At 44.4% G+C, this 23,331-nt stretch overlaps 2 protein-coding genes across 3 annotated transcripts in view; both read left to right on the top strand.

The window, feature by feature from the left end:
• The first annotated feature begins 9,903 nt into the window (after positions 1–9,903).
• Positions 9,904–14,483, top strand: LOC121295447 (beta-2-glycoprotein 1-like). Its single transcript, XM_041220064.1, has 8 exons — positions 9,904–10,056; positions 10,815–10,991; positions 11,218–11,314; positions 11,663–11,739; positions 12,127–12,315; positions 12,654–12,833; positions 13,518–13,715; positions 14,315–14,483. Exons 1-8 carry the CDS (start codon positions 9,987–9,989, stop codon positions 14,377–14,379), a joined length of 1,053 nt encoding a protein of 350 aa, XP_041075998.1. The 5' UTR covers positions 9,904–9,986; the 3' UTR covers positions 14,380–14,483.
• Positions 14,484–14,587: 104 nt separating this feature from the next.
• Positions 14,588–23,331, top strand: part of cep112 (centrosomal protein 112) — a 107,139-nt gene continuing 98,395 nt past the window's right edge. For both annotated transcript variants that reach the window (XM_041220059.1, XM_041220060.1), the window contains exons 1-4: positions 14,588–15,209; positions 16,357–16,478; positions 17,086–17,276; positions 17,651–17,823. In XM_041220059.1, the coding sequence (XP_041075993.1) occupies positions 16,379–16,478; positions 17,086–17,276; positions 17,651–17,823 (464 nt within the window). In that variant the 5' untranslated portion in view covers positions 14,588–15,209; positions 16,357–16,378. The remainder of the gene's footprint in view (positions 15,210–16,356; positions 16,479–17,085; positions 17,277–17,650; positions 17,824–23,331) is intronic.

The raw sequence follows: 23,331 nt of genomic DNA, 5'->3' as shown, positions 1-23,331 counted from the left end.
GTTTATTTGTTTTTTGTTTTGGCTCTGTTTAAACATGTCATCAGCTGTTTATTCTGGAAAGATTAAGGATTGTATAAGTTCGTTGCTCTCCACTCAGAGACTCAGATCAGCTGAATGTCATTGCTCCTCTGCACAGCACAACACCAAAACCAGGACGATGCTGAAGAGACTTGTCTTATTACTGGTCTGCCAGGTTTCTTTGTGTAACCTTGTGACTTTTACCAGAGATAAGCACTTCTTTCAGTTATTTGAGGGCACATGCTTTAAACTTACGGCCGAGACGGTCTTCTGAAAGGAGGGAGAATCTGTGCATGCGGGGGCTACATGCAGATACAGACATGGGGGTGCAAGCATTGATTCTGTCTTTCTTGACTCAAGTAAGAGCAAGTTCCACATCACTGGCTGAGAGCAAGCAACGGACAAAATCATCGCTTTGGACAGTTGAAAGTCTAATAGTTGTACTGCTTGCTCACGTGCCCGCTGTGTTCCCAGTTCCAGTTCCACACACGCATGCACGCACGCACGCACGCTCACACACACGCACACACCCACACACACACACACACACACACACACACACACAACACACACACTGACACCACGTGACAACGGCACGCATGCACGCACGCACGCACGCACACACACACGCACACACACACACACCACCCTCACACACACACACACACACACACACACACACACACACACACACACACACACACACACACACACACACACACTCACACACACACACACACACACACACACACACACACACACACACACACACACACACACACACACACACACACACACACACACACACACACACACACACACACACACACACACACACACACACACACACAGTACATTTACACACACACTCACACACACACACACACACACACACACACACTCACACACACACACACACACACACACACTTACTCACACACACACACACATCTTTATAACCCCAAGCCCCTTTTTCACTGTGTGTTTGTTGCATGATGTTTATAAGGCTCAATGCATCCTCCTGCGGACACATACCATTGGTTATTTTTAAGATGAATTGTGACTCTATGACATATCCCTTCGAGACTGCATGCTTGCTGCTGCAGCTGTCCACATTGTCTGACTGCTTGTGCTGCCAATAACAACAACAATAAATATTAGGGGCATATTGTTAGCGTTTGTCTTTAAGTGACTCCCGATGTTAATAGAAAAGGTCTTAATGGTACAAAAACTGATTAGAGCCGTCAAGCAACTAAAATGTATGGGTTACATTCTCACAGTGCAGAGTTACATTCTCACAGTGCAGAGTATGGGTTACATTCTCACAGTGCAGAGTATGGGTTACATTCTCACAGTGTAGAGTATGGGTTACATTCTCACAGTGCAGAGTATGGGTACATTCTCACAGTGCAGAGTATGGGTTACATTCTCACAGTGCAGAGCATGGGTTACATTCTCACAGTGTAGAGTATGGGTTACATTCTCACAGTGCAGAGTATGGGTTACATTCTCACAGTGCAGAGTATGGGTTACATTCTCACAGTGCAGAGTATGGGTTACATTCTCACAGTGCAGAGTATGGGTTACATTCTCACAGTGCAGAGTATGGGTTACATTCTCACAGTGTAGAGTATGGGTTACATTCTCACAGTGCAGAGTATGGGTTACATTCTCACAGTGCAGAGCATGGGTTACATTCTCACAGTGTAGAGTATGGGTTTGTGAAAGGGGTGTGGGTAATTCACTGACCAGGAGACAGACAGGTGTATTCGGGAAACACCACACAGGTGCCCAGTTTTATTTTAGACAAGTTATTTTTTTTTTTTTTTTCTTTCTCTCCGGCAGAGGGCACTGTTGACCGTGGGCTGCCTATCAACGATGATAGACAGCACCACGGAAATACCACAGCTGGTACACGAACCGCAAACGCACTCGCAGGTGCTCAAAGAAATAATAATGAAAACAGAAGGCGAAAACAACAAGGGAAAATAAAACAGTAATAAAACTACAAATAAAAGGTGCTGCACTCGGCAGCGTTATCCCGGTCGCCGCTACCCGCACGACCCGGATCACCGTCCTACTCTGTCGGCTATCTAGCCTGCTCTTTTACAATACGTCCGGGGTCTGCCCAAGGGTTCCCCGCTCTCTCTCTCTGTCTCGCTGATTCCCGGTCCCGAATCCAAGTGTCCGCACCCTTAGCGCGTCTAAGTGGGCAGACCTGAGGAAACAACAGAGCGTTATTTTATAGGACCGACAATCACCCAAGACCCGCCTCTCGGCCATTCAGAGAGGGGGAAAGTCCACACTCACACTTTCCCACCTCCCCGTGTCACTGCCATGACTCACAGGCGGTTGTTGGGCGACTGCCGCCCTCTTCCTGCAGCCCGTGAACACGCCAGCAGAGTCAGCACAGATCTCTCCCTGTTACATATCCTTCCCCTCAGAATGACACCACCGGTTCATTCGAAAATCTTACACCCCCATGCCTTCCCGAGAGAAAAAGTCTGCGTTTTGATGCAGCTTTCCTGCTCGGTGGACTACCCTGAAGGCATAGGGCTGCAAGGCCAAGTACCACCGTGTGATTCTGGCATTGCTATCTTTCATCCGGTGAAGCCATGCTAAGGGGGCATGATCTGTAACCAGGGTGAAGTGTCGCCCCAGGAGGTAGTACCGGAGTGACTCGACTGCCCATTTTACCGCGAGACACTCCTTCTCGATGGTGCTATAATTTTTCTCGCGGGGAAGGAGCTTCCTGCTGATATACAGGACTGGGTGCTCGCTTCCCCGAACCTCCTGAGACAACACTGCCCCGAGACCTGTCTCTGACGCATCCGTCTGCAGGGTGAACCTCTTACCAAAATCCGGGCTGCATAGTACTGGCTTACTACACAGCCTCCGCTTCAAGGCGAGAAAGGCCCTCTGGCACGACTCCGTCCACTGAACCGTATTTGGGGCAGCCTTCCGGGTGAGGTCTGTCAAGGGAGCAGCGAGCGTAGCGAAACTCGGGATGAACTTTCTATAATAGCCCGCTAGTCCCAAGAAAGAGCGCACCTGGGTTTTGGTTGTAGGAACCGGCCAGTCAGCCAAGGCTTTCACCTTAGCAACTAGCGGTCTGATCTGGCCGCCCCCTACTCGATACCCCAAATACTCCGACTCACTCTTCCCAATGGCACACTTCTTTGGGTTAGCAGTGAGCCCCGCCTCCCGCAAGGATTGCAGCACCGCCGCTACCTTACACAGATGACTCGGCCAATCCTCACTGTGGATAACCACGTCATCTATGTAAGCAGCGGCGTACTGCTGATGGGGCCGCAAGATGCGATCCATCATCCGCTGGAAAGTGGCGGGGGCTCCGTGCAACCCAAAGGGCATGGTCCTGAATTGGTACAACCCGAAGGGAGTCGAAAACGCCGTCCTCTCTCTAGATTCCGGAGTCAGGGGTATCTGCCAGTACCCCTTCGTTAAATCCAGTGTCGTCATAAAATGAGCCGTGCCTAGACGCTCCAGCAACTCATCTACTCGGGGCATCGGATAAGCGTCAAATTTCGATTTCTCATTGATTCGTCTGAAATCAATGCAAAATCGAGTTGACCCGTCTGGCTTATCGACTAAAACGATCGGACTGTTCCAGTCACTTTGGGACTCTTCTATTACCCCCAGTCTCAGCATTTCGTCAATTTCCGCTTTTATTACCTGTCTTTTACGCTCAGGTATACGGTACGGCCTCTGGCGAACTAGCGCCCCCGGCTCAATATCAATGTGATGATGGGCTACTCGAGTCTGCCCCGGGACTGAAGAGAACACGTCAGGAAACTCCGCCACCAGACCGCGAGCCTGACATTTCTGCGTTGGTGTCAGATTCTCAGCAATCTGTACCGATCCTTTTCTTGCCAACACAGAAAGATCAGGTCCCAGGTCCGTGACGTCATCTGCATGCGCCACTAACAACGCCTCTGGCTGTAACCAAGGCTTTAAGAGATTGATATGGTAAATGTGTTTCTCTGTCCGTCGCTCCGGCTGGCAGATCTCATAGTCCACCTTCCCAACCTGGCGTGTAACCTCAAAGGGTCCTTGCCACTTAGCCAAGAGTTTCGACTCAGAACTGGGTAATAAAAGAAGTACCTTATCCCCCGGCTGAAATGTGCGCAACCGGGCTCCTCGGTTATATTGTGTCTCCTGTCTGTGCTGCGCCTGCTGCAAATTGTCATGCGCCCATTTCCCAACAGACTCAAGACGTTTGCGCAGGTCCAACACATACCGGACTGTATTGGTCGAATTGTCCTGCTGCTCCTCCCACATCTCTCTGACCAGATCGAGCACGCCCCGGGGTCTCCGCCCATACAGCAGCTCGAATGGTGAAAACCCCGTGGAAGCCTGGGGAACCTCTCTGATCGCAAAGAGAAGGGGAGGAATCAGCTGGTCCCAGTAACGCACATCACTACGAATAAATCTGCGCAACATGTTCTTAAGGGTCTTATTAAAGCGTTCCACCAAACCGTCTGTCTGAGGATGAAACACAGAGGTCCTAATGGTCTTAATTCCCAAAAGCTTACATGTTCCGCGGATTAGCCGGGACATAAAATTGGTGCCTTGATCGGTTAGTATCTCTTTGGGAATCCCCACCCGGGAGAAAACCTTCACAAGCTCGTTGGCAACAGACTTAGCGGACATAGATCGGAGGGGAATTGCCTCTGGATAACGCGTAGCGTAATCCAGAATGACAAGTAGGTGGGTGTATCCTGCCGCACTCCTTTCTAGTGGCCCAACTATGTCCATCCCAATACGCTCAAACGGAGCTTCCACTAGGGGCAAAGGCACCAGAGGGGCTCGTGGAACGGCTCTAGGGCTGGCCTTCTGACATTCCCCACAACGCTCACAAAACCGCTTAACATCGCCATCCAGCCCCAGCCAGAAGAACCGTGACACAAGCCTTGCTTTAGTTTTATCCCTTCCCAAATGACCAGACAGGGGAATAGCGTGAGCCAGCTGCAACAAATCCTCCTTAAAGGGCTGAGGAATGAGCAACTGATGACGCACTTCACCGGTCTGGGGTAATTTATCAACACGGTACAGTAGGTCTCGATCAATTTCAAAGTGGGGGTACGTGGCGGCGCGTCTGGGCTCGACCACCCGACCATTAACCACCGCTGCTTGGTCAAAGAGCCTGCCCAGCACGTCGTCACGCCCTTGCTCGAGTCGGAAGTCACGGGAGCGAGCTAAGAAATCAGCTCCCATGGCTTCCAACTCGGGGTCAGGTCGGTCCCGAGCAGAGGCAGCCGAGCCAGACCCCTGCGCTGGCTCCGCGACCTCCCCCCCGGACTCTTCACCAACCGCCCCCACCTGAAACTTCTCCGACTCCCTCCATTGCCAGCCCTCATTCTTAGCGATCCGACGCTCCCGTTTAGTTTTACGGGGTTTAAATCTATGGCAAAACCATTCTGGATCGCGAAAGGGAAAAATCTCTCCAATTACTTCCTCTTTCTTAGCCAATAAAGAAGACGGGGCTGTCAGAGCAGCCAACCAATCTTTAAACTGCTCACAGTCCCGCCCCAGAACTACTGGTACCGGCAATCGAGGACATAATCCTACCTGCACCTGCGTCACCTGCTGGCCAATAGTCATACACACATTGATCTTGGGATAAGAGCGGACATCCCCATGAATACATTTAATATGCACCCGTCCCAATATACGTTTATGCCCCGGTGAGACTAGGCTCTCCTGTACTAGAGACTGACCACACCCTGAATCCAGGAGAGCCTGGGTTTTTGTACCATCCACTGTCACAGGAATAACAAAACCCGTGTGCTGAAGCGACTGAGGTAATTGAACGTGCTTACCTGGTCGGCTGAGGTCACACTCCATCACGGGGCAGTCCCGGGAGAGGTGGCCCACCTCCCTGCACGTCCAACACCTCGGTGGGCTGGTTTCTCTCCCCGAAGTTTTGGAAAGAGGGGAAAACACTGGAGCCATAAAAGGGGCCCGCCGATAGGGCGTCCGCGCGAGACCCCGGTCCGACACTGCAGCAGCCCGTGGGTATCCCCACCCTGCCCCAGTCCCCGGGCCGGGAGCTCCCGCCGACACCCCCCGACCAAATCCTGGACTACCCCTTCCCCCCAGTCCCTTCGCCCTTTCCGGGGCCAGTTGATGGGACGATCCAGCAGCCACACTCCTCCCGGGCAGTTTCGCAGGCGTTGGCTCCGCTGCCTGGTACTGCTCGGCCAGTTCGACCGCCCGGTCCAGCGTGTCCGGCGCCTGCCGCTGGACCCACAGCCGAGGTCCCGAGGCTAGACACTCCAGGAAGCGCTCCACCACGATCATTTCCACCACCCTGGCTTTGGTGTTTAGGTCAGGATTCAACCAACCCAGGGCGTAATCCTTCAGTCGGTGGGCGATGGCTCGTGGGTGCTCCCCTGCCGCAAACTGCTCCTCCCGGAATTTCTTCCGGTAGCCCTCCGGTGTGGCCCCCACACGATTTAGGATGGCTGCCTTCAGCAGGGGGTAATCCAGCATGTGCTCCGGGGACAGCGTCCTCGCAGCTGCTTGAGCCTCCCCAGTGAGTTGGGGCAACACATAGCTAGCCCACTGGGCTTGGGGCCATCCGGCCGAGATCGCCATAGCCTCGAACACCTCCAAGTAGGCGTCCGGTCGATCCTCGGCCGTCATTTTGGTGGGTCTCTGGATGGAGTGGTCTGGAGCTGCGGGTCTAGCCGCCCCCTGTACTGCCGCGGTGAGCGTCTGGCGCAGGAGGTCCATCATTGCGGCAAACTGAGTCGCATCCATCGCTAGTCTGCTCCTTCTCTAGCTGCACTGCTTGGGGCAGTGCCAGTGAATCCCACTTCTGACACCACGTGTGAAAGGGGTGTGGGTAATTCACTGACCAGGAGACAGACAGGTGTATTCGGGAAACACCACACAGGTGCCCAGTTTTATTTTAGACAAGTTATTTATTTATTTTTTTTTTTTTCTCTCCGGCAGAGGGCACTGTTGACCGTGGGCTGCCTATCAACGATGATAGACAGCACCACGGAAATACCACAGCTGGTACACGAACCGCAAACGCACTCGCAGGTGCTCAAAGAAATAATAATGAAAACAGAAGGCGAAAACAACAAGGGAAAATAAAACAGTAATAAAACTACAAATAAAAGGTGCTGCACTCGGCAGCGTTATCCCGGTCGCCGCTACCCGCACGACCCGGATCACCGTCCTACTCTGTCGGCTATCTAGCCCGCTCCTTTACAATACGCCGGGGTCTGCCCAAGGGTTCCCCGCTCTCTCTCTCTCTGTCTCTGTCTCTGTCTCTGTCTCGCTGATTCCCGGTCCCGAATCCAAGTGTCCGCACCCTTAGCGCGTCTAAGTGGGCAGACCTGAGGAAACAACAGAGCGTTATTTTATAGGACCGACAATCACCCAAGACCCGCCTCTCGGCCATTCAGAGAGGGGGAAAGTCCACACTCACACTTTCCCACCTCCCCGTGTCACTGCCATGACTCACAGGCGGTTGTTGGGCGACTGCCGCCCTCTTCCTGCAGCCCGTGAACACGCCAGCAGAGTCAGCACAGATCTCTCCCTGTTACAGGGTTACATTCTCACAGTGCAGAGCATGGGTTACATTCTCACAGTGCAGAGTATGGGTTACATTCTCACAGTGCAGAGTATGGGTTACATTCTCACAGTGCAGAGTATGGGTTACATTCTCACAGTGTAGAGTATGGGTTACATTCTCACAGTGCAGAGTATGGGTTACATTCTCACAGTGCAGAGCATGGGTTACATTCTCACAGTGTAGAGTATGGGTTACATTCTCACAGTGCAGAGCATGGGTTACATTCTCACAGTGTAGAGTATGGGTTACATTCTCACAGGGCAGAGTATGGGTTACATTCTCACAGTGCAGAGTATGGGTTACATTCTCACAGTGCAGAGCATGGGTTACATTCTCACAGTGCAGAGCATGGGTTACATTCTCACAGTGCAGAGTATGGGTTACATTCTCACAGTGCAGAGTATGGGTTACATTCTCACAGTGCAGAGTATGGGTTACATTCTCACAGTGCAGAGTATGGGTTACATTCTCACAGTGCAGAGTATGGGTTACATTCTCACAGTGCAGAGTATGGGTTACATTCTCACAGTGTAGAGTATGGGTTACATTCTCACAGTGCAGAGCATGGGTTACATTCTCACACTGCAGAGTATGGGTTACATTCTCACAGTGCAGAGCATGGGTTACATTCTCACACTGCAGAGTATGGGTTACATTCTCACAGTGCAGAGCATGGGTTACATTCTCACAGTGTAGAGTATGGGTTACATTCTCACACTGCAGAGCATGGGTTACATTCTCACAGTGTAGAGTATGGGTTACATTCTCACACTGCAGAGTATTATATTAATGTATGTTTTTTTGTTTGCTTGTTTTTTTTTTGATATGTGTTTCAATTGAAGCGCCTTTCATCAGAAGTTATTGTTGTTGTTGTTGTTGTTGTTGTTATTATTTGGAATGAGGAGTCGAAGGTAATGTTATAGGGTATCTCATTAAGGACATAGGAAAAACTCATTTAAAACAGACTGTGTCAAGATCATGAGATAAATGATCTCTTATCTGTTCTCAGTCTCTGATTAGTTTAAGGCAAGGTGTTTGCAAAAGGGGAGGGAATGGGGAATGTGTTTTTCTAAACCAAATGATCTAGGAGACTCCACACCTCCACAAGCATCAGCACAAGCTAACACTAAACGTACCCAAAAGGTAACCCTAACCTTAGACTCCTTTGCAGAACTGCTTTTCAGTCTCTATGCCACAGATGCTAATGAAACAGCGTGAGTGTGCACTCAGCCCTGGCGTTCACGTTGACCCTCTTGTAGAATGGCGCCCAGTCAAAACAATGAGAGCGGTGGAGTTTCTGACATCCCCTTTCTATATGAGCAAACAAATGGATGGGCTTGCACTGTGCAAAGACTGCAAGCCACAGCTCCTGTGCTGGATCACATTGGAAACATGTGGCAGAATTTTACATTAGCTTCTCACATTAAACAGCTTTCCACGGTACAGACAGTGCGATCCGCTGTGGCACCCGAAGAAAACAATGAGAACCACCCTTTCTATAACCCCTTGGGGTGAACCAACGCTGGTCAGGGCTGCACTGTCAGCACATACTGATCAAAGAAACTAGTCACTGTGCAAATACTATAAGAGGGATGAAGGAGAGGGACAGTGGCAGTCAGCTGTTAGGCTAACAACCTAAAAACACTGCAAGTACTCAAATGTAATATTTCAGTTTGGTAATTTTCTGAATTAATTTCACAAACTTGGAAACAAAGTATTGAATAAATCAAAGTTAATTTTCAACCAAGGGTAAATACCAGTAGGGTCCCGCTGTGGACTCTGTACCAGAGTGTATCAACCCAAAACTGGACTGTAAATAAACACTTCACTACATTTCTAAAACTAGGCAATTTGGGTTGTTCATTTGTGCTTTGCAACATATTTGCTTTTAAGAGAATCTATAAACTTGCTATTTAAGGTAATATAATTTGGTTTTCCTATACATGTAGAGGAAAGCTTCAGATTGTGTTGCACAGTAATGCTATCGTTTTGTACGTTACCAGGGTTACTTGTTCTATAGGAATGTATTGGTGACATGGACACGTCTGTGGCCTCAGTGGCAGAATAGCTGTCTGTTCATGTCTATAAAACACGTGTAATTATCCCAGAAATATGTTATGCATCAAGATATTTTCATCACAAGGCACTGACGACCGTCTTGTTTGTTTGCTTGTTTTTCTCCCTTTGTCGTTTCAGATGTTTTTTTCTCCTTGAAAAATGACCTTGTTATCTAATGTTATCAGTTGTTTACTCTGGAAAGAACAACCATGAGTTTATATTCCCTCAGTCCACCCCAGACAGCCCCAGAGATCAGTGGTCTCAGTGCCTCTCTGCACAGCACAACACCAAAACCAGGACGATGCTGATCAGACTTGTCTTATTACTGGTCTGCCAGGTTTCTTTGTATAACCTTGTGACTTCTAGCAAAGGTAAGCGTTTTTTTTAGTTATTTAAGGGCACACTTTTATAATCTTTTGACCGAGAGGGTCTTCTGAAAGGAGAGTGAATCTGTTCACGTGTGGAATGACATGTAGATACAGACATGGGGGTGGAACTCTCCCACCCCTACCTGCAGGAAAGTCGTTAGACTTGTTAAAAAAATGAAAAGTGAAGTGTGTTCTCATTGGCATCTAGAAGAACTTAAGAGCTTGTGGAGAAAATGACAAGAAGGTATTAAAAAAAAAACCTCAAATATGGACAGGCAAAACAATAATCATTATCTATGTGAAGAACATTAAAAGCATTCCTGTGTGTGCAAGTTGTGAGCAAGGCCAATGTATCTGCTACTATATAAATACACCGAAATTAGAGACTCTTCTTGTAAAATGTTACCAGAAAAGCATGTAAGGTAGATGCTTTATTCAGACACTAGCCCACTATCGAGTCTTGTTTTTTAGAACTACCTTCAATTGAGTATATCATTTAAAGATCCAGGTGTTTGACTCCTTTTTAGCTGTGCATGCAACAACTATTGTAACCCTACAGCCTCATTTTAATAATGCACCTACACAAAGCTTCTGAAAGCCACCACAGGATGTGGATCTTGTCCCAGTTTCCATCCCTGATTATGCCAGCACTGTAGTACCTGTCCCCTGTTAATGCTTTCCTGTGTCTTAAACGTGTCAGGGAGATGCTTCTAAAATGTTTCCAGTGGAGCGGGGATGACAGTGTTGTTGTTGTGTTGCAGTGTGTGGTCGCCCCCCGAAGGTAGCGAACGCACATGTCCAGGATGAGATTCAAGTGTATGAGCCCGGACAGGAGATAGTCTATCAGTGCAACACCGGGTACAAAATGACTGCTGGTTCAAGAAAGAACATCTGCAAAGCTACTGGAACATGGCCCAATCCGACCATAAAGTGCTCACGTAAGTACTAACCTTCGAGACCATGTGTGTCATACCATGTGATCACATTTACCATGGCATTTACTTACCTACCATGACCATGCTTTCACAGTGCTTTACTGCACATTGCTGTACCATGGTATGAGGTTGTTACTGGACACAGATTTTACTGCAGTTTGAATTGCAGTAATACTGGGTTACTGTAGAAGACTCAATAAATGTTTAAAATGTTCCTGTTTTTATACAGCAAAAATGTGTTCGTATCCTGGACCCTTGGTAAATGGGCATGTACTTTTCTCAAGCCTAGATTTTCAGGCCACTATCAACTTTACCTGCCAAGAAGGGTAAGAGAATGATTCTGCTGTGCGTACAGTACAGTAATATTTTGGTGAGTAGATATCATGCTCCTGGGATATTGTTATTTTAATCCCACTGTGTTAGACCCCCCCTCCTCCCACACTTAGTGGATAAAAACCCCATGACACCCACAACACAGTTTTAAATATTAGGGAATGTAGGTTTCTGTGACCTGATAGCTCAGCAGTAGGTCCCCAATGGCTAGCAAGACACATTTCTCAGATTGCTGTATTTATTTATTTTGCCCTGTGGTGATGTATAGAAATCTATAAGGGACCTTGTTGCAGGCGATAAAATGATTTCCGTTTTCATCAGCCGGTTTCTGTTCTTTGCAGGTACATCCTCCACGGACACAATAATAGTGAATGTCAGCATGACAGCACATGGAGCAACCCCCTACCTGTCTGCCAACGTACTCTTTCATTCTTTATTTTAAAAAAGCTTGGCTTATGCATGTAGTGTTAACTGCCAGGACTGAATAAAGGCATGTGACTATAATGTGTCTATGTACAGTGCTGAACACTACATTTGCTTTGTGTTCACTTCCTGTGCAACCAGTACTAGAGCCCCACTGGAGCCTGGCACACTCTTTCTGTTCCATGTGGGGTCTAATTATTGTTGCACAGGAAGTAAACTTGGAGAGAAAGCTGTGTGTGTTTTTCAATGTAATTGATTAAAGCTTTTGTGATTAATCGATACATCCTTAAAGCTCCTTCATTCAGCCTTCTAATCAATTTCTCCAGGAAGCATTAAAGGGATCAGGACTGATCTGCGCTAACGGTGTTCTGCTATATTCCAGCTGTGACCTGTAGTCTCCCTGAAACACCCAGACACGGACTGATAAAACATCACACCAAGTTAACAGGAAACACAACACACTACGGTGACACTGTGGGGTACGAGTGCTCCTCCCCACATGTCCTCTTTGGGAATGAAGTTGGCTTTTGTCAGGCCAATGGCAACTGGACAGACACTCCAGAGTGCAAGCGTAAGTGAAGCCTGGCGCTCCGGACAGCCATCAGCTTTCTTCGTTTCATTATTAGTCAATCTTTGCATGGTGGAACCGAGTAGAGTTTTAGATTATTTCTTGATGCAATGAGATAGCGTGTGCCACTCCATGATCAACGATATAGCAAAGTGCAGATCATTACAATGCCTCTGGAAGCCACAAGCCTTTGCTGCATCATCAGTCAGTCACAGGCCTATGACTCCAGGTCACACCCAAGTTTTCGTATGCACAATACACACATCTTCACTGCATTGCACTCTACAATTAGCAAGTAAAATATACACACCAGTATATGTACCATGTATTTTGTATTGCAGTGGTGACATGCCCACCCCCAACCGACATTGAGAACGGCTTCATGTCTTTCGCTATTTTGAGAAACCATGGCTATGGAGAGAAGATAAGGTATGGGTGCCACCCAAATTATGTCCTGGATGGTTCGATGGAAATCCAGTGTGAAAAGACAGGGAATTGGTCTTCAAAGCCAGTTTGCAGAGGTAATCTATGCGTTGGTGTTCATGCTTCTTAGCACTTCAAAGTCAAGGTATTGGATTTAGGCTTTACTGTGGTCATGATGACTTGGATAACAGCAGATTGTAATGACCCCTAACCCTCTTTCCATACCAGCTTATTGTACGGTACAATCTGCCTGATCCAGCCCCTCTACAAAGCGGCATTCTGTTTAATCCGGCATGACTTTCAAGTCCCAGCCAAATCCCCTTTGAAATGAATGGTGCGATCTCCTTTACAATCTGGACCCTGCATGATTTGTAACCCTAAAGTCATGTGATTTTTCTTTTCTAAATTTACCATTTATCATTAAATGAGACCCGGCAGACAGCAAAGAATGAAATAAAAATATCAAACACCAGTAGAAAGTTAACAATGTACAGCTGCAGTATAATTGTACATGACTTCTAATAGCCCTGCAGGAGTCATGAAACTGTACACAATTTGGTAACACTTAACATCAAGTGTCTCTAATTACTGTGTATTTACACATGTGTACTACACATAATTACAATGCTATTATGCACAGTTATATTGTGCATTGTAACTATGCATAATAACATTGTAATGATGTATAAGTACACCTGTATTTACTAAGTAACTACTGTGTAAATACACAGTAATTAGAGACACTTCATGTAAAGCGTTACCCACAATTTTGTCCTCCCCAGCGTCATGCATCATCAGTGTAAAGAAAGCTCGCATCTTTTACAATGGGAAAAAGATATGGCTTGATGACTTGCCAGAGAGGAGAGTCCAGCATACTGACATGGTGGCGTTCTATTGCAAAGATAAGGACAGGGATTGTGGCTACCCATCTTTAACCCAGTGTGTGGATGGCAATCTCATAATTCCATCCTGTTTCAAAGGTAGGCCATTCTTATTCCTGTGCATATGAAGGTCAGGGTGTTAGTCAAGTAAAACACATCAGGCTACATTGGAGATATTGGATGTGCAATGGCTCAGATTTCTTTGGTGGTCTCAGTTTATGCCCCTCCCAGAGAAAAATTAATTTGGGGAACTTTTTGATCTCAGTTTGAACCTTTCAGTCCTGACGAGACCTCAAGGTCTTGCTTTTTCTTAGCACTGTGTGTTAACGCATACCGTTGGGAATCACGCTGGAACCTCACATGACTCCTAGGACCCAGTCTGAGGTTGTGTAGAAACATATGCAAAAAATAAACTTTTTGTCCTGTTCTCATGTTTACTCAATAAAGGAGTTTATTGTTCAGTTCAATAAATTCAGGACAGAAGGGGCTAAGCATTCTCACTCACTAAACTGATCTTCACAATGTATTCCAATGAAGTATTTTCAAATCTTCAGAATTAGCAGCATTGGTCTCTACTGTGTGCTCACCTTAGATGAGGTCTAGATCCACCAAATTAAAGATATTTAAATTATAGCTACTGCAGAATTACAACTATACAATTAAAGAGTGTGTTGTTTTTTTTCTTCTTTTCTTTACAGAACCTAGTGGTTACACATATAAATTGAATTATTGGAACCTGCCATCGGAAATAAAACAGTGCTGAAGCAACAAAATCTGATGACTAAAGAAAACAGCTGCCACTCAACTTTTAACTGCTGTTTACACCAATCATGGCAGATTCCTTCAAATAAAATATATTGTAATCTTCTTGTCTGTTATTACATACCTCTCTGAAGTGATATCTGTGTGTTTATATTGTACTGTGGGTCCTGAGGCAATAGACCAGTCTCTATAACTGCCTACACAAGTGAACCTGGCTCCTTTGCAAGAGTGTATTAATAAGAATAGCTGCTGCCCCCTATGGTTATAAAAGTCAGTCTCTACCCAGAGTGCCAGAGGAGTGCAGAGGTGTGATAAGCATTTGCTCTTCTGGACCCAAGCAAAGCCTCTGTACTCCAAAACACTTGTCATGTTGTAACTATTACTTGAGTGTCCTTGCTGAACATCTACTAAGAGTTGGAAGTCAACACACAACTATGTAATTAGCATTGAATTTAGCTGAAAATATATAAGTAAGCGCTATGGGAAAAAATGCATAAAACTCTGCATTGGAAAAACAGAACCATAAAAGCACACACAATGAATAGGACTGACACGAAAAGGCTGAAGAATACACCATTTATTAAATTTGTTTTGCTTAAATAGAATACAGTATATCTTGTGCGGGCCTTTTTATCAATCCAAATGGAATTACAATACGTCCTTAAACTATGAAGAAGCTTGACCGTTTGCATTTCTAACTGGCTTCTCTGGTTTCCACGGCAACGACTGACGCCTCCCTGCTGTCTGCGGAAGAAGGAAATGACGACGTTAGTGTTTGATGCGATGGAAGTTTAAACCGTTTGGAGCTGACGTCTCTGCGCCGCTGTGAATGTAAATATACTCGCTATTTTGCTGTAGTTTATTAATATACTGCATATAGACAGCGCTAATTTCACAAGGTTAGAATCGGATTGAGTGTATTATTGCAAGGTGCCATGAACTGCACATATGTTATGATTTTAGTACGACTAGTTACCGGTAGTATAGTAGCAAGTTAATGCCAATAAATATGAAGATATTCTCAGCCGTGATTAACTTTTTATAAAACATTACAACGATAAAGTTGTGTCTTCTTCGTAAAAGGGTGCTCTAAAATCGATCCCGAAAGTATACGCTGCTGTTCTTCATGTAAACTGTCAATTGAATTGTACTGTTAGTGTGAGAGATTTCTGTACGGCATTCAGTTAATTAACTATTATTTATTTATTTATTTATTTTTCATAGTGTAGTTTTGTTTTTTTGATAACCGTAATGCCAAATTCAATGTAGAGCTGTAGTTCTTGCACACAGTGCACGTGGCTGCAAGGGCAGTTTTTAGACTTGGCGAATCAAGTTGTATAAAATCTAGTGGAAGCAGTCTTATTGGGGTTTCTTATAACCAGTACAAATGATACTGCCTAAAAGACTGCTGCCACCGGTATTTTAACATCTTAAGGGTTGCAGAAAGAGAAACACTTACTGGTATAGTTTATTGACTTTGGTTAGATAAAGTGAAACTGGTAAATATATAAATCATTTGTTTTGTGCAGCTACTGGAAGTAGCGGAATCAGCTGCCTTAGTGCCAGTACTTCTTAAACACTTCTCTGCCAAGAAACACTTCCTCTTGCAGTCATTGATTGGCTACACAGAATAATAGAGTTTTCTCATTGGCTCAGACACTTGCCTTCCTGGCTCAAGGTTGTTTGTACCAAAAGTGACTTTAAAAATAAAGTAAAGGTGAGATTTGAAATAGAAGAGCAGTAGACTCCCTCCCTCTGAACCCCCAAACTGAGTTGTAATCCCACTGAAATCCATTGTGGTAGCAGCTGTAGAGACTGAATTTCAACACAGAGGGGAAGATAAATTAGACTGAAAAAAACGTTTTTCTGGCTGATTTTTAGGTAATGTTGAAGAAGGCTCTTTTCTGTATTTGTTGAAAGTGTTATGTATAAATGCGCTGCACCTTTTCTTCACAGTCGTTCTCTTTTGCATTTTCAGCTGTTGCTCGACGCAGGCCACAATGAGCAGCCAGGAGCAGACATGGGAGAAACTGGATTCAGAGTTTGATCACTATCTGGTGGACATGAAACCATATGTTTTGAAACTACCACACAAATCAGGTACAATTAGGAGGACAAGCACTCCCTGTAGAATGGGCTCAAAGTGGACGAAAGAGCCCACTTTCTGAGCAATTAATCAGCGTGATGCAGAATAATAAAACAACTATTAGCAGGCTTAATTCAGACATCCCCCAATCTGTAGCTGAAGAATGGACCAGCTTTACCACTGGGGAAAAAGAGATGGCATGATCTAGGGGTTTGTGTTTGGGGCAGTGCCAGAGCTGTGGGTTATGGTGCTGATTGGTCCCATTGGGTATGGAAAGGGTTGATATGGGTAGGAGGTTTGGGAGGGTAGTGTAGTTAATAGAGCACCAGCCGGGAGTGTGCAGCAGGTAGACTTGATGCAGACAGCTAAAGGGTGCACACCTGTTGTGGCTCCATGCACATTCAAATAAAATCATTTTGCTTTGGGATATTCACCTGATTCTTCAGTATGCAGTGATTGTCTTGATCAGACTATCTCTATTGTATATGCAAGGGCAGGGATTTTAATCGGCTGCTTTGGGTCTAATGAGTGGAGTGGTTGTTAAAACAGCTGCAGGTTTGGTTAGTGCCGATCACATAATGAAGTGTCAGTGCTGCAGTGCCTTTCCTCCCTCCTCGACAGAGCGTCAGAGATGTGCCCTGTGGATCAAGAAGCTTTGTGAGCCCTCGGGTTCAGGCACAGGAGTCACGGGCAGGAAGAACCGCAACATGTACGCCAGACTCTTACTGCACATGCTGAGAAGAGGGGTCCTGGAGGGGCCGTTTACCCACAGACCAGAGCCAGGGACACTGAAAACACTGCCCACCTACATGGTACCGCATCACAACCCTTTCATGTGGCTTCCCTGTGTTTTGCAGTGGCCAGGCATAGCCACTAGGTGGCACAGTTGACTTATTTTAATGCGTGCCTATGCCCTTTTTGAAATGTTATTGTATACTTTTCCGTGTGCTGTAATTGTCATTCCTAAAAAGTTCTGCAAACATAAAATTATATTTATTTTTATAATTATTGTTTTCAGTAAAGTTGCAGTATCTACAAACCAGCATTTAAACACATGTGTTCTAGCTGGATAATCTATTTATCTGTAAATTCTGGCCAAGTATTAAAAATAACAATATATTTTACTAAAAGATGTATGGTAATTCATTGAATTGAACTCTTTAACTCTCAAACACATTTCTTCCAGTCAATCTACTTTGACGAGCCCCTGTCCGCGAGACCCCTGGACCAGAGCTCCGAGAGACTGCCTGACTGGGTGACGGGTGAGCTGGGCAGTAGAGACTCCAATGTGGACGACTCCTGGAGGCTGACACCCAGAGAAGACGGGACCTTGACCTCCTCACCACGTCCTGCACACAGGTCCGTTTTTATAGCACTGCGTGTTGTAGTGATGGCCAGGCTGCTTTGATATTAATCCAGGGCAGAAGGCAGTATAGAGAGTGCAGACACAGACTGTGGGTGCAAGCACAGAGCACATTTATGTTAGTAGTCATAATCTTCAGACCAAACATTGCCTAATTCCACAGTTCCATTCTGTTACATACCTGTCACAATCAGTTGCTGTGCAAATGCATACATACACATGTGCATAGGTCTGACAAATTCATGAAAATGCTCCTGGCATAAAAAATAAATAAATGTACTGTATCTTGGTTTGCCTGTCGGTTACAGTCACGCTGTACTCCTTTTTAACCAGCAGAGGGTGCTAAGGAACTGAGTGTACACAGCAGCCATTGTAAGTAATGAGTCCATCTGCATTGGCTGGTACAGTTCAAAGCAGTCTTCTTCTCTAAATATGTGTTAAATGTTCTCACTGAATTTGAGACACTGTTCAGTTCCCAGTTTGGATCCCCTAAAGACATCAGTAGTTCATGTCTGTTCCCAGTATACTGCGCACTGCAAGCATGCTTGTTCAGGTTATTCCTTGTGTCACATTTCTACCATGCTTGTTGTTTTGGCTTCACGTCTTACAACATGCAGTTAATAGCAATAGTAGAGCTCTCAAGCCTGAAATAATGTATGCAATTATAAACAATTAGAGCACTTCCCCCTCTCTGGAATATCGTCTTAGACAGGCAAGCATTTGTATGTCCTAATGATGTGCTTGCTGCCATGAGTTTGAGTTTAATAGTAATTAATGTGCAATCGGTGTCAAGGCTGAATAGCCATATTTCTGAATTAGCATTATAAAGAGAGCAGACCTTCTTTAATATTCATACTGGCAATTTGAAGAAACAAATGGCCCTTTAATGTATTATTTAATGTAGCTTAGTCTTCCCGTTTCATCTGTGCATGATGTACATATTTTGTGTAATTTTAATGGGCAAATAGTTTATTTGATAGTTCTGACCCGTGCTGGCCTTTTATGAGATTTGTATTAGATATGTGTAGTAATGTTTTTATATTTTATTATTAAATTCACAGAATTGGTAGTAATAATCAACATGTCCAGCAGATGGGTGTGTGTGTGTGTGTGTGTGTGTGCTGTAATGGGGGTGGGGGTGGGGCTTTGGTTGGTTGGGTGTGCTGAATGTTAATTATTCAAGCTTTGAAGGAAATGTGTCTGATGTTGTCCTTGCTTGTATTTTATTATTGGGATTGCATTCCTCTTTAGAATTAGGGAAATTGGAATATTCTCTAAAGTCAGTCCTATTAAGCTATCTGTGATTTGTGAGCTAGTTAATTTTCCTCGTTTGCATTCATTTAATGAACTCTGGAGGGTAGTTCCAGCAGAGAGCAGGGATTTATTAACTACAGTTTAAATATGTGTCGGTCTGGTGAAATGAGAACGAAACTCCCTGTTCAGGCTTTACAAAACAGTTGAAAGTGTACTGGCTATTGTTTTAATAAAAACATCCTTCTGCCTCTGAATTAAGCTCTTGAGGCAGTGGCAGAGTGTAAGAGCTCTACAGTCTCCCTCTGCTCACACAGTAAAGCCCTGTACACTTGAGCTTTATCTAGTGGGGCTGTCATCCAGTAACGGGGATCCATGATACATGTGGGCATTTTAATTCAGCTCAGTTGAAAACGAGAAGCCGGGTTAGGCTCTGGCTCACCTCGACCCTGTAAAATGATAAAGTGGTTATGGATGAAAACGAGAAGTTAATTAGCCATCTGAGGGTTAAGTTGTGTCCTTCACTGTCTTTTAGATGGCATCCTTTTGTAGCGCTGATTCAGCAGAGTCATGAGAAATTCGGTATAGTTCTACCTGGGAAGAAAGTAAATGGAAGCCTCTGGAGGGAAGCTCAGGATCGTTACTGAAAGTGAGGAGGTCTCAGAAAGGGAAAGGTCCTATTGGTTATTATTATTATTGAAACACACTCGCCTTTAATGCTGACAGTGCAGTCACATGGAATCAAGCCCAATGTTCTGCGTTGCTGATGGAGGCACCACTCTACTTCACGAATGGAAAGACCGGTCCACTGATGCGAACGTGATCATTACCCAGTACTTTCAGACTCTGATATTATTATTATCCGCTGGAGATACGCATGTGTGTCACAGATAGCTAGAGAACCACTTGTGGTGAAACCTGGTCAGGACATTCTTTACCATTAGTATTTGAGAGTGCCACAATATGGGCATATATGGAGGAACTTTTTTTTTTCTCTTCATATGTGTGCATGTCACATTCTTTACATGCAAATGCAGTGGCTATAGGTCACGGTTAGCAATCTTTGCACGATACTGATAGATTTGTACAGCTGTGGCAGGGGATGTGCTGTATGTTCTTACATTCATTACTTTTTTGATTTAGCTGTCCATCAACAATGTTATTGTTCTAAAATGCATTTATTAATTTTATTAGCTAAAAGAAGGCAATTGTAAAAACGCTCCGTGTTCCCTACAGATTTAATATGTGTGGTTTTTGCCTTATTTGGAAGTGCACAAAGCTATAAAAATCACAGCACAGAACTACAATAACTTTGTGCTCTCTCAGCATAATCTTGTGAAGTTGTCTGAACTTTCAGCTTGAACTTGACCTGGCGCATCAAAGAAGTACTGAAGAAAATTCCTAAGGTCCGATTACCGCGTCTGAAACAATTCAACTGTTAATTTGTTCTAGCGTTCATTGATATCTGCCGCTTTTTTTCTTCTGTGCTAGCAGGGATGAAAAGAATAACTGGGTTTTCTAGTAGTTGCCATGTGTGTTTTTCTGTTGAATTATTTATTATCCTATGGAACTGTAGTTTGTTGCTGTCTCATAAATTTTACAGCTATTTCAAGCCTCCCTTTGAAATATTGTTTTTAATCTTAAGATGATTTTCTTTATTCCTTTTCGGACCCCACTTTCTCATCACTTTATAAAACCACTAGTACAGATTATCAAAGGCTTGTTTCATCCAGTTGCAAAAAAAATGTTTCATACTTAATTGTGCATCCCAAGAATGTTTAATATGTTAAAAAAAAAAAAAAAAAAAAAGCTGTGATTCCACTGTGTTTGTGAACTGATCACAGGTCTTAGGCACCTTTCTTTGAATTCACCCTTTTGAGTTTCAGTTTTATCCAATGTTAAGGTACTAAAGATTGTGAGGTTAGTAAGCATTTGCACATTTAAATGCCTGGTTATCCCAACAATCGTAACACCGGGCAGGAATCCACATGCAGCAAATACTCACTGACCTGGAGATGACCATCTTTAACAATGTTAATCTTTATATTACCATCCGATACCACTTTAAAAAAAACAATGCGAACTTGAATTTTATCACTTGGCAAAACCTTAATAACGTGCCAATATTAAAATGTTAAAATGCAACTTTTGTCAGCTACAAGTCCCTTGTCACCTACAGGTTCCTTCTCAGCTATAGGTCCTTGGGTAGTCCCAGACCCTTTATTCCTCCTCCTGACAATATTTGACTTTAACCTTCTTGAAGTTTTCTTTAAGGAGCTGCAGCATTGTAAGCTCCTTGGCTGACCAGCGGGTGGTGATCTTTACTTGCAGAGTCTCTGTAGCAAGAGAGAATTTCATGGGAAAGTGATCAATGGAATCAAGTTGTGCTTTGAGGGGGTGGTCTGTAAACCAGTAGAGTGTATCTACTATAACATGGTCCCAAGGTATTGCTTACGTGGTCAGTGTAACTGGTACAGGAGTCTGCTCATAGACTATACTTTAAATGCATGCCAGTCCTATTTGACTTACTGTTTATTGTGCTAGGACATTAGTAAAGTGAATAATTTGAGATTTAAAACAAGCTCATTTATTATGTTAGGAACATCTGCTGATTCAGTGTTTTATTTTTGCATAATGCAAGATCTGGCTTTCTGCTAAGTTAGTGATTTGATAATAATCTTATGAATTATGACCTAATCTCCTGCTTGAAGTCCTGATGGTGCAAAATGAGTGTGACATCCACAGCTCCCCAGATCCCTTGGAAACAAGGTGACGGATCTGGTCTTTGACAGCCTCCAGTGCCGCTGTGTAAATGCTCTATCAGTCCATCTGCAGGTTAAGTAAATAGAGATTCATGTCAGTTTCCTTTAATCAGTGCAGCAGCACCTCATTCCTCCTTAGGATGTCTTGACTGTCCTTCCCTTTTGATCTTTGCAGGCTCAAACTGTAGGCACATCTCATTCGATTACCCTAAGCCAACAGCTGAGGATATGTGAGGGTAGATTTAAAAATGACATTCCAGTAGAATTCCCCTGTGGAGGAACACAAAGTCTTGTGTGCTGGTGTCGTTGTAAAGATTTTCTTAATGGGCAATTATCTCTTGAGCCACAAAGATCATTTGCAGCGCTGTGTCTGTTTGTCCGCTATATGTATATATCTGTGTGTGTGCTGGAATATCGGTCTGGAATCTGTAGTAGAAAATGTTGTCAAATATAGATCTATATAGTACGGAGTGCTGATCAGAGTTTAGCCTGCAGAGATACATTGTATACAATTACTATCAAGGCCTTAAAAATGGTTATATTGTATTGTAAATGCTGAACTATTAAAAAAAAAAAAAAAAAAGAAAGTTTTGCAAACACAACAGCGTTCCATAATTTAAGGAAGGCAGTGGTTTTTAGGTATAGCATGTCAAATAATAACAGCAGCCTGTGCAGAAATATAAAAATAATTTTCTCAGCTTTTGTAGACCCCCATTTGGATGTCATCTCACTGAGATTATTTCAATCCATTAAAGACAGCTTTGAGGGCTTGTAATTAGCTCAAATGAATATTCGTAATTAGGTACTGAAACAAATTAGCGGTGCCTGTCGAAACTGAACTGCAAACATTTATTTTTGCCTGGGATGCTCCAGGATTTTGTATTTTTTTTAAATATATATATATGTGTATTTGGCAGCCACTATCAGCCTATCAAACCAAGGATTAACACTGTTACACTTTACACTGTGGCTTTAAGTCTTATTTTATTTCTCAGAATTATTTATTAACAACTCTGTCAAATATTGAAGCAGGTTATATATTTATAGTCTACTGGTTATTTAAGTTTGCAACAACAGTACGACTACAAGTACTACTGATAATAATGAGCTTGTTCTCTGAATGTTGGCTACAGTTATTTACTGCTTCGGACACAAATTACATGAATTGGTAAGAAATGTTTCAACCTGATTCCACAGTTCTGTAGTGTTACAATATGACGAATGCAGCAACATTCGCTGCTGCACATAAACCCGGTTTCTCTGCGCTCATTCTTTCCCATGTGATTGGTTAAAAGCTTCAGTGTTCCTCTGTAGAAGCGGCACAGCTAGTGAAACGTTAGCATTATTGTCTATCAGCACAGTTCCGGCTGTCTTCATTTGTGGATTTGTCTGGGTCACTGTGTTACTTTATTTTTATTTCTTGTCCTCACTGTTAAAAGTGGGTGGGCAGTGGCCCCTTGGCCCTCCTGTCTCCAGCGCCTATAAATGTAC

Source organism: Polyodon spathula, chromosome 20 (assembly GCF_017654505.1).
Source record: "Polyodon spathula isolate WHYD16114869_AA chromosome 20, ASM1765450v1, whole genome shotgun sequence".
NCBI lineage: Eukaryota > Metazoa > Chordata > Actinopteri > Acipenseriformes > Polyodontidae > Polyodon > Polyodon spathula.
This window is presented reverse-complemented; position numbering and strand designations above follow the sequence as displayed.

What these genes read in the sequence shown, in the direction of transcription:
- LOC121295447 (XM_041220064.1), top strand. Translation starts at nt 9,987, where the DNA reads ATGCTGATCAGACTTGTCTTATTACTGGTCTGCCAGGTTTCTTTGTAT. An exon ending in CCTTGTGACTTCTAGCAAAG is followed by an intron (nt 10,057 to 10,814) that starts GTAAGCGTTTTT and finishes GTTGTGTTGCAG; the next exon opens with TGTGTGGTCGCCCCCCGAAG. An exon ending in AATTCCATCCTGTTTCAAAG is followed by an intron (nt 13,716 to 14,314) that starts GTAGGCCATTCT and finishes TTTTCTTTACAG; the next exon opens with AACCTAGTGGTTACACATAT.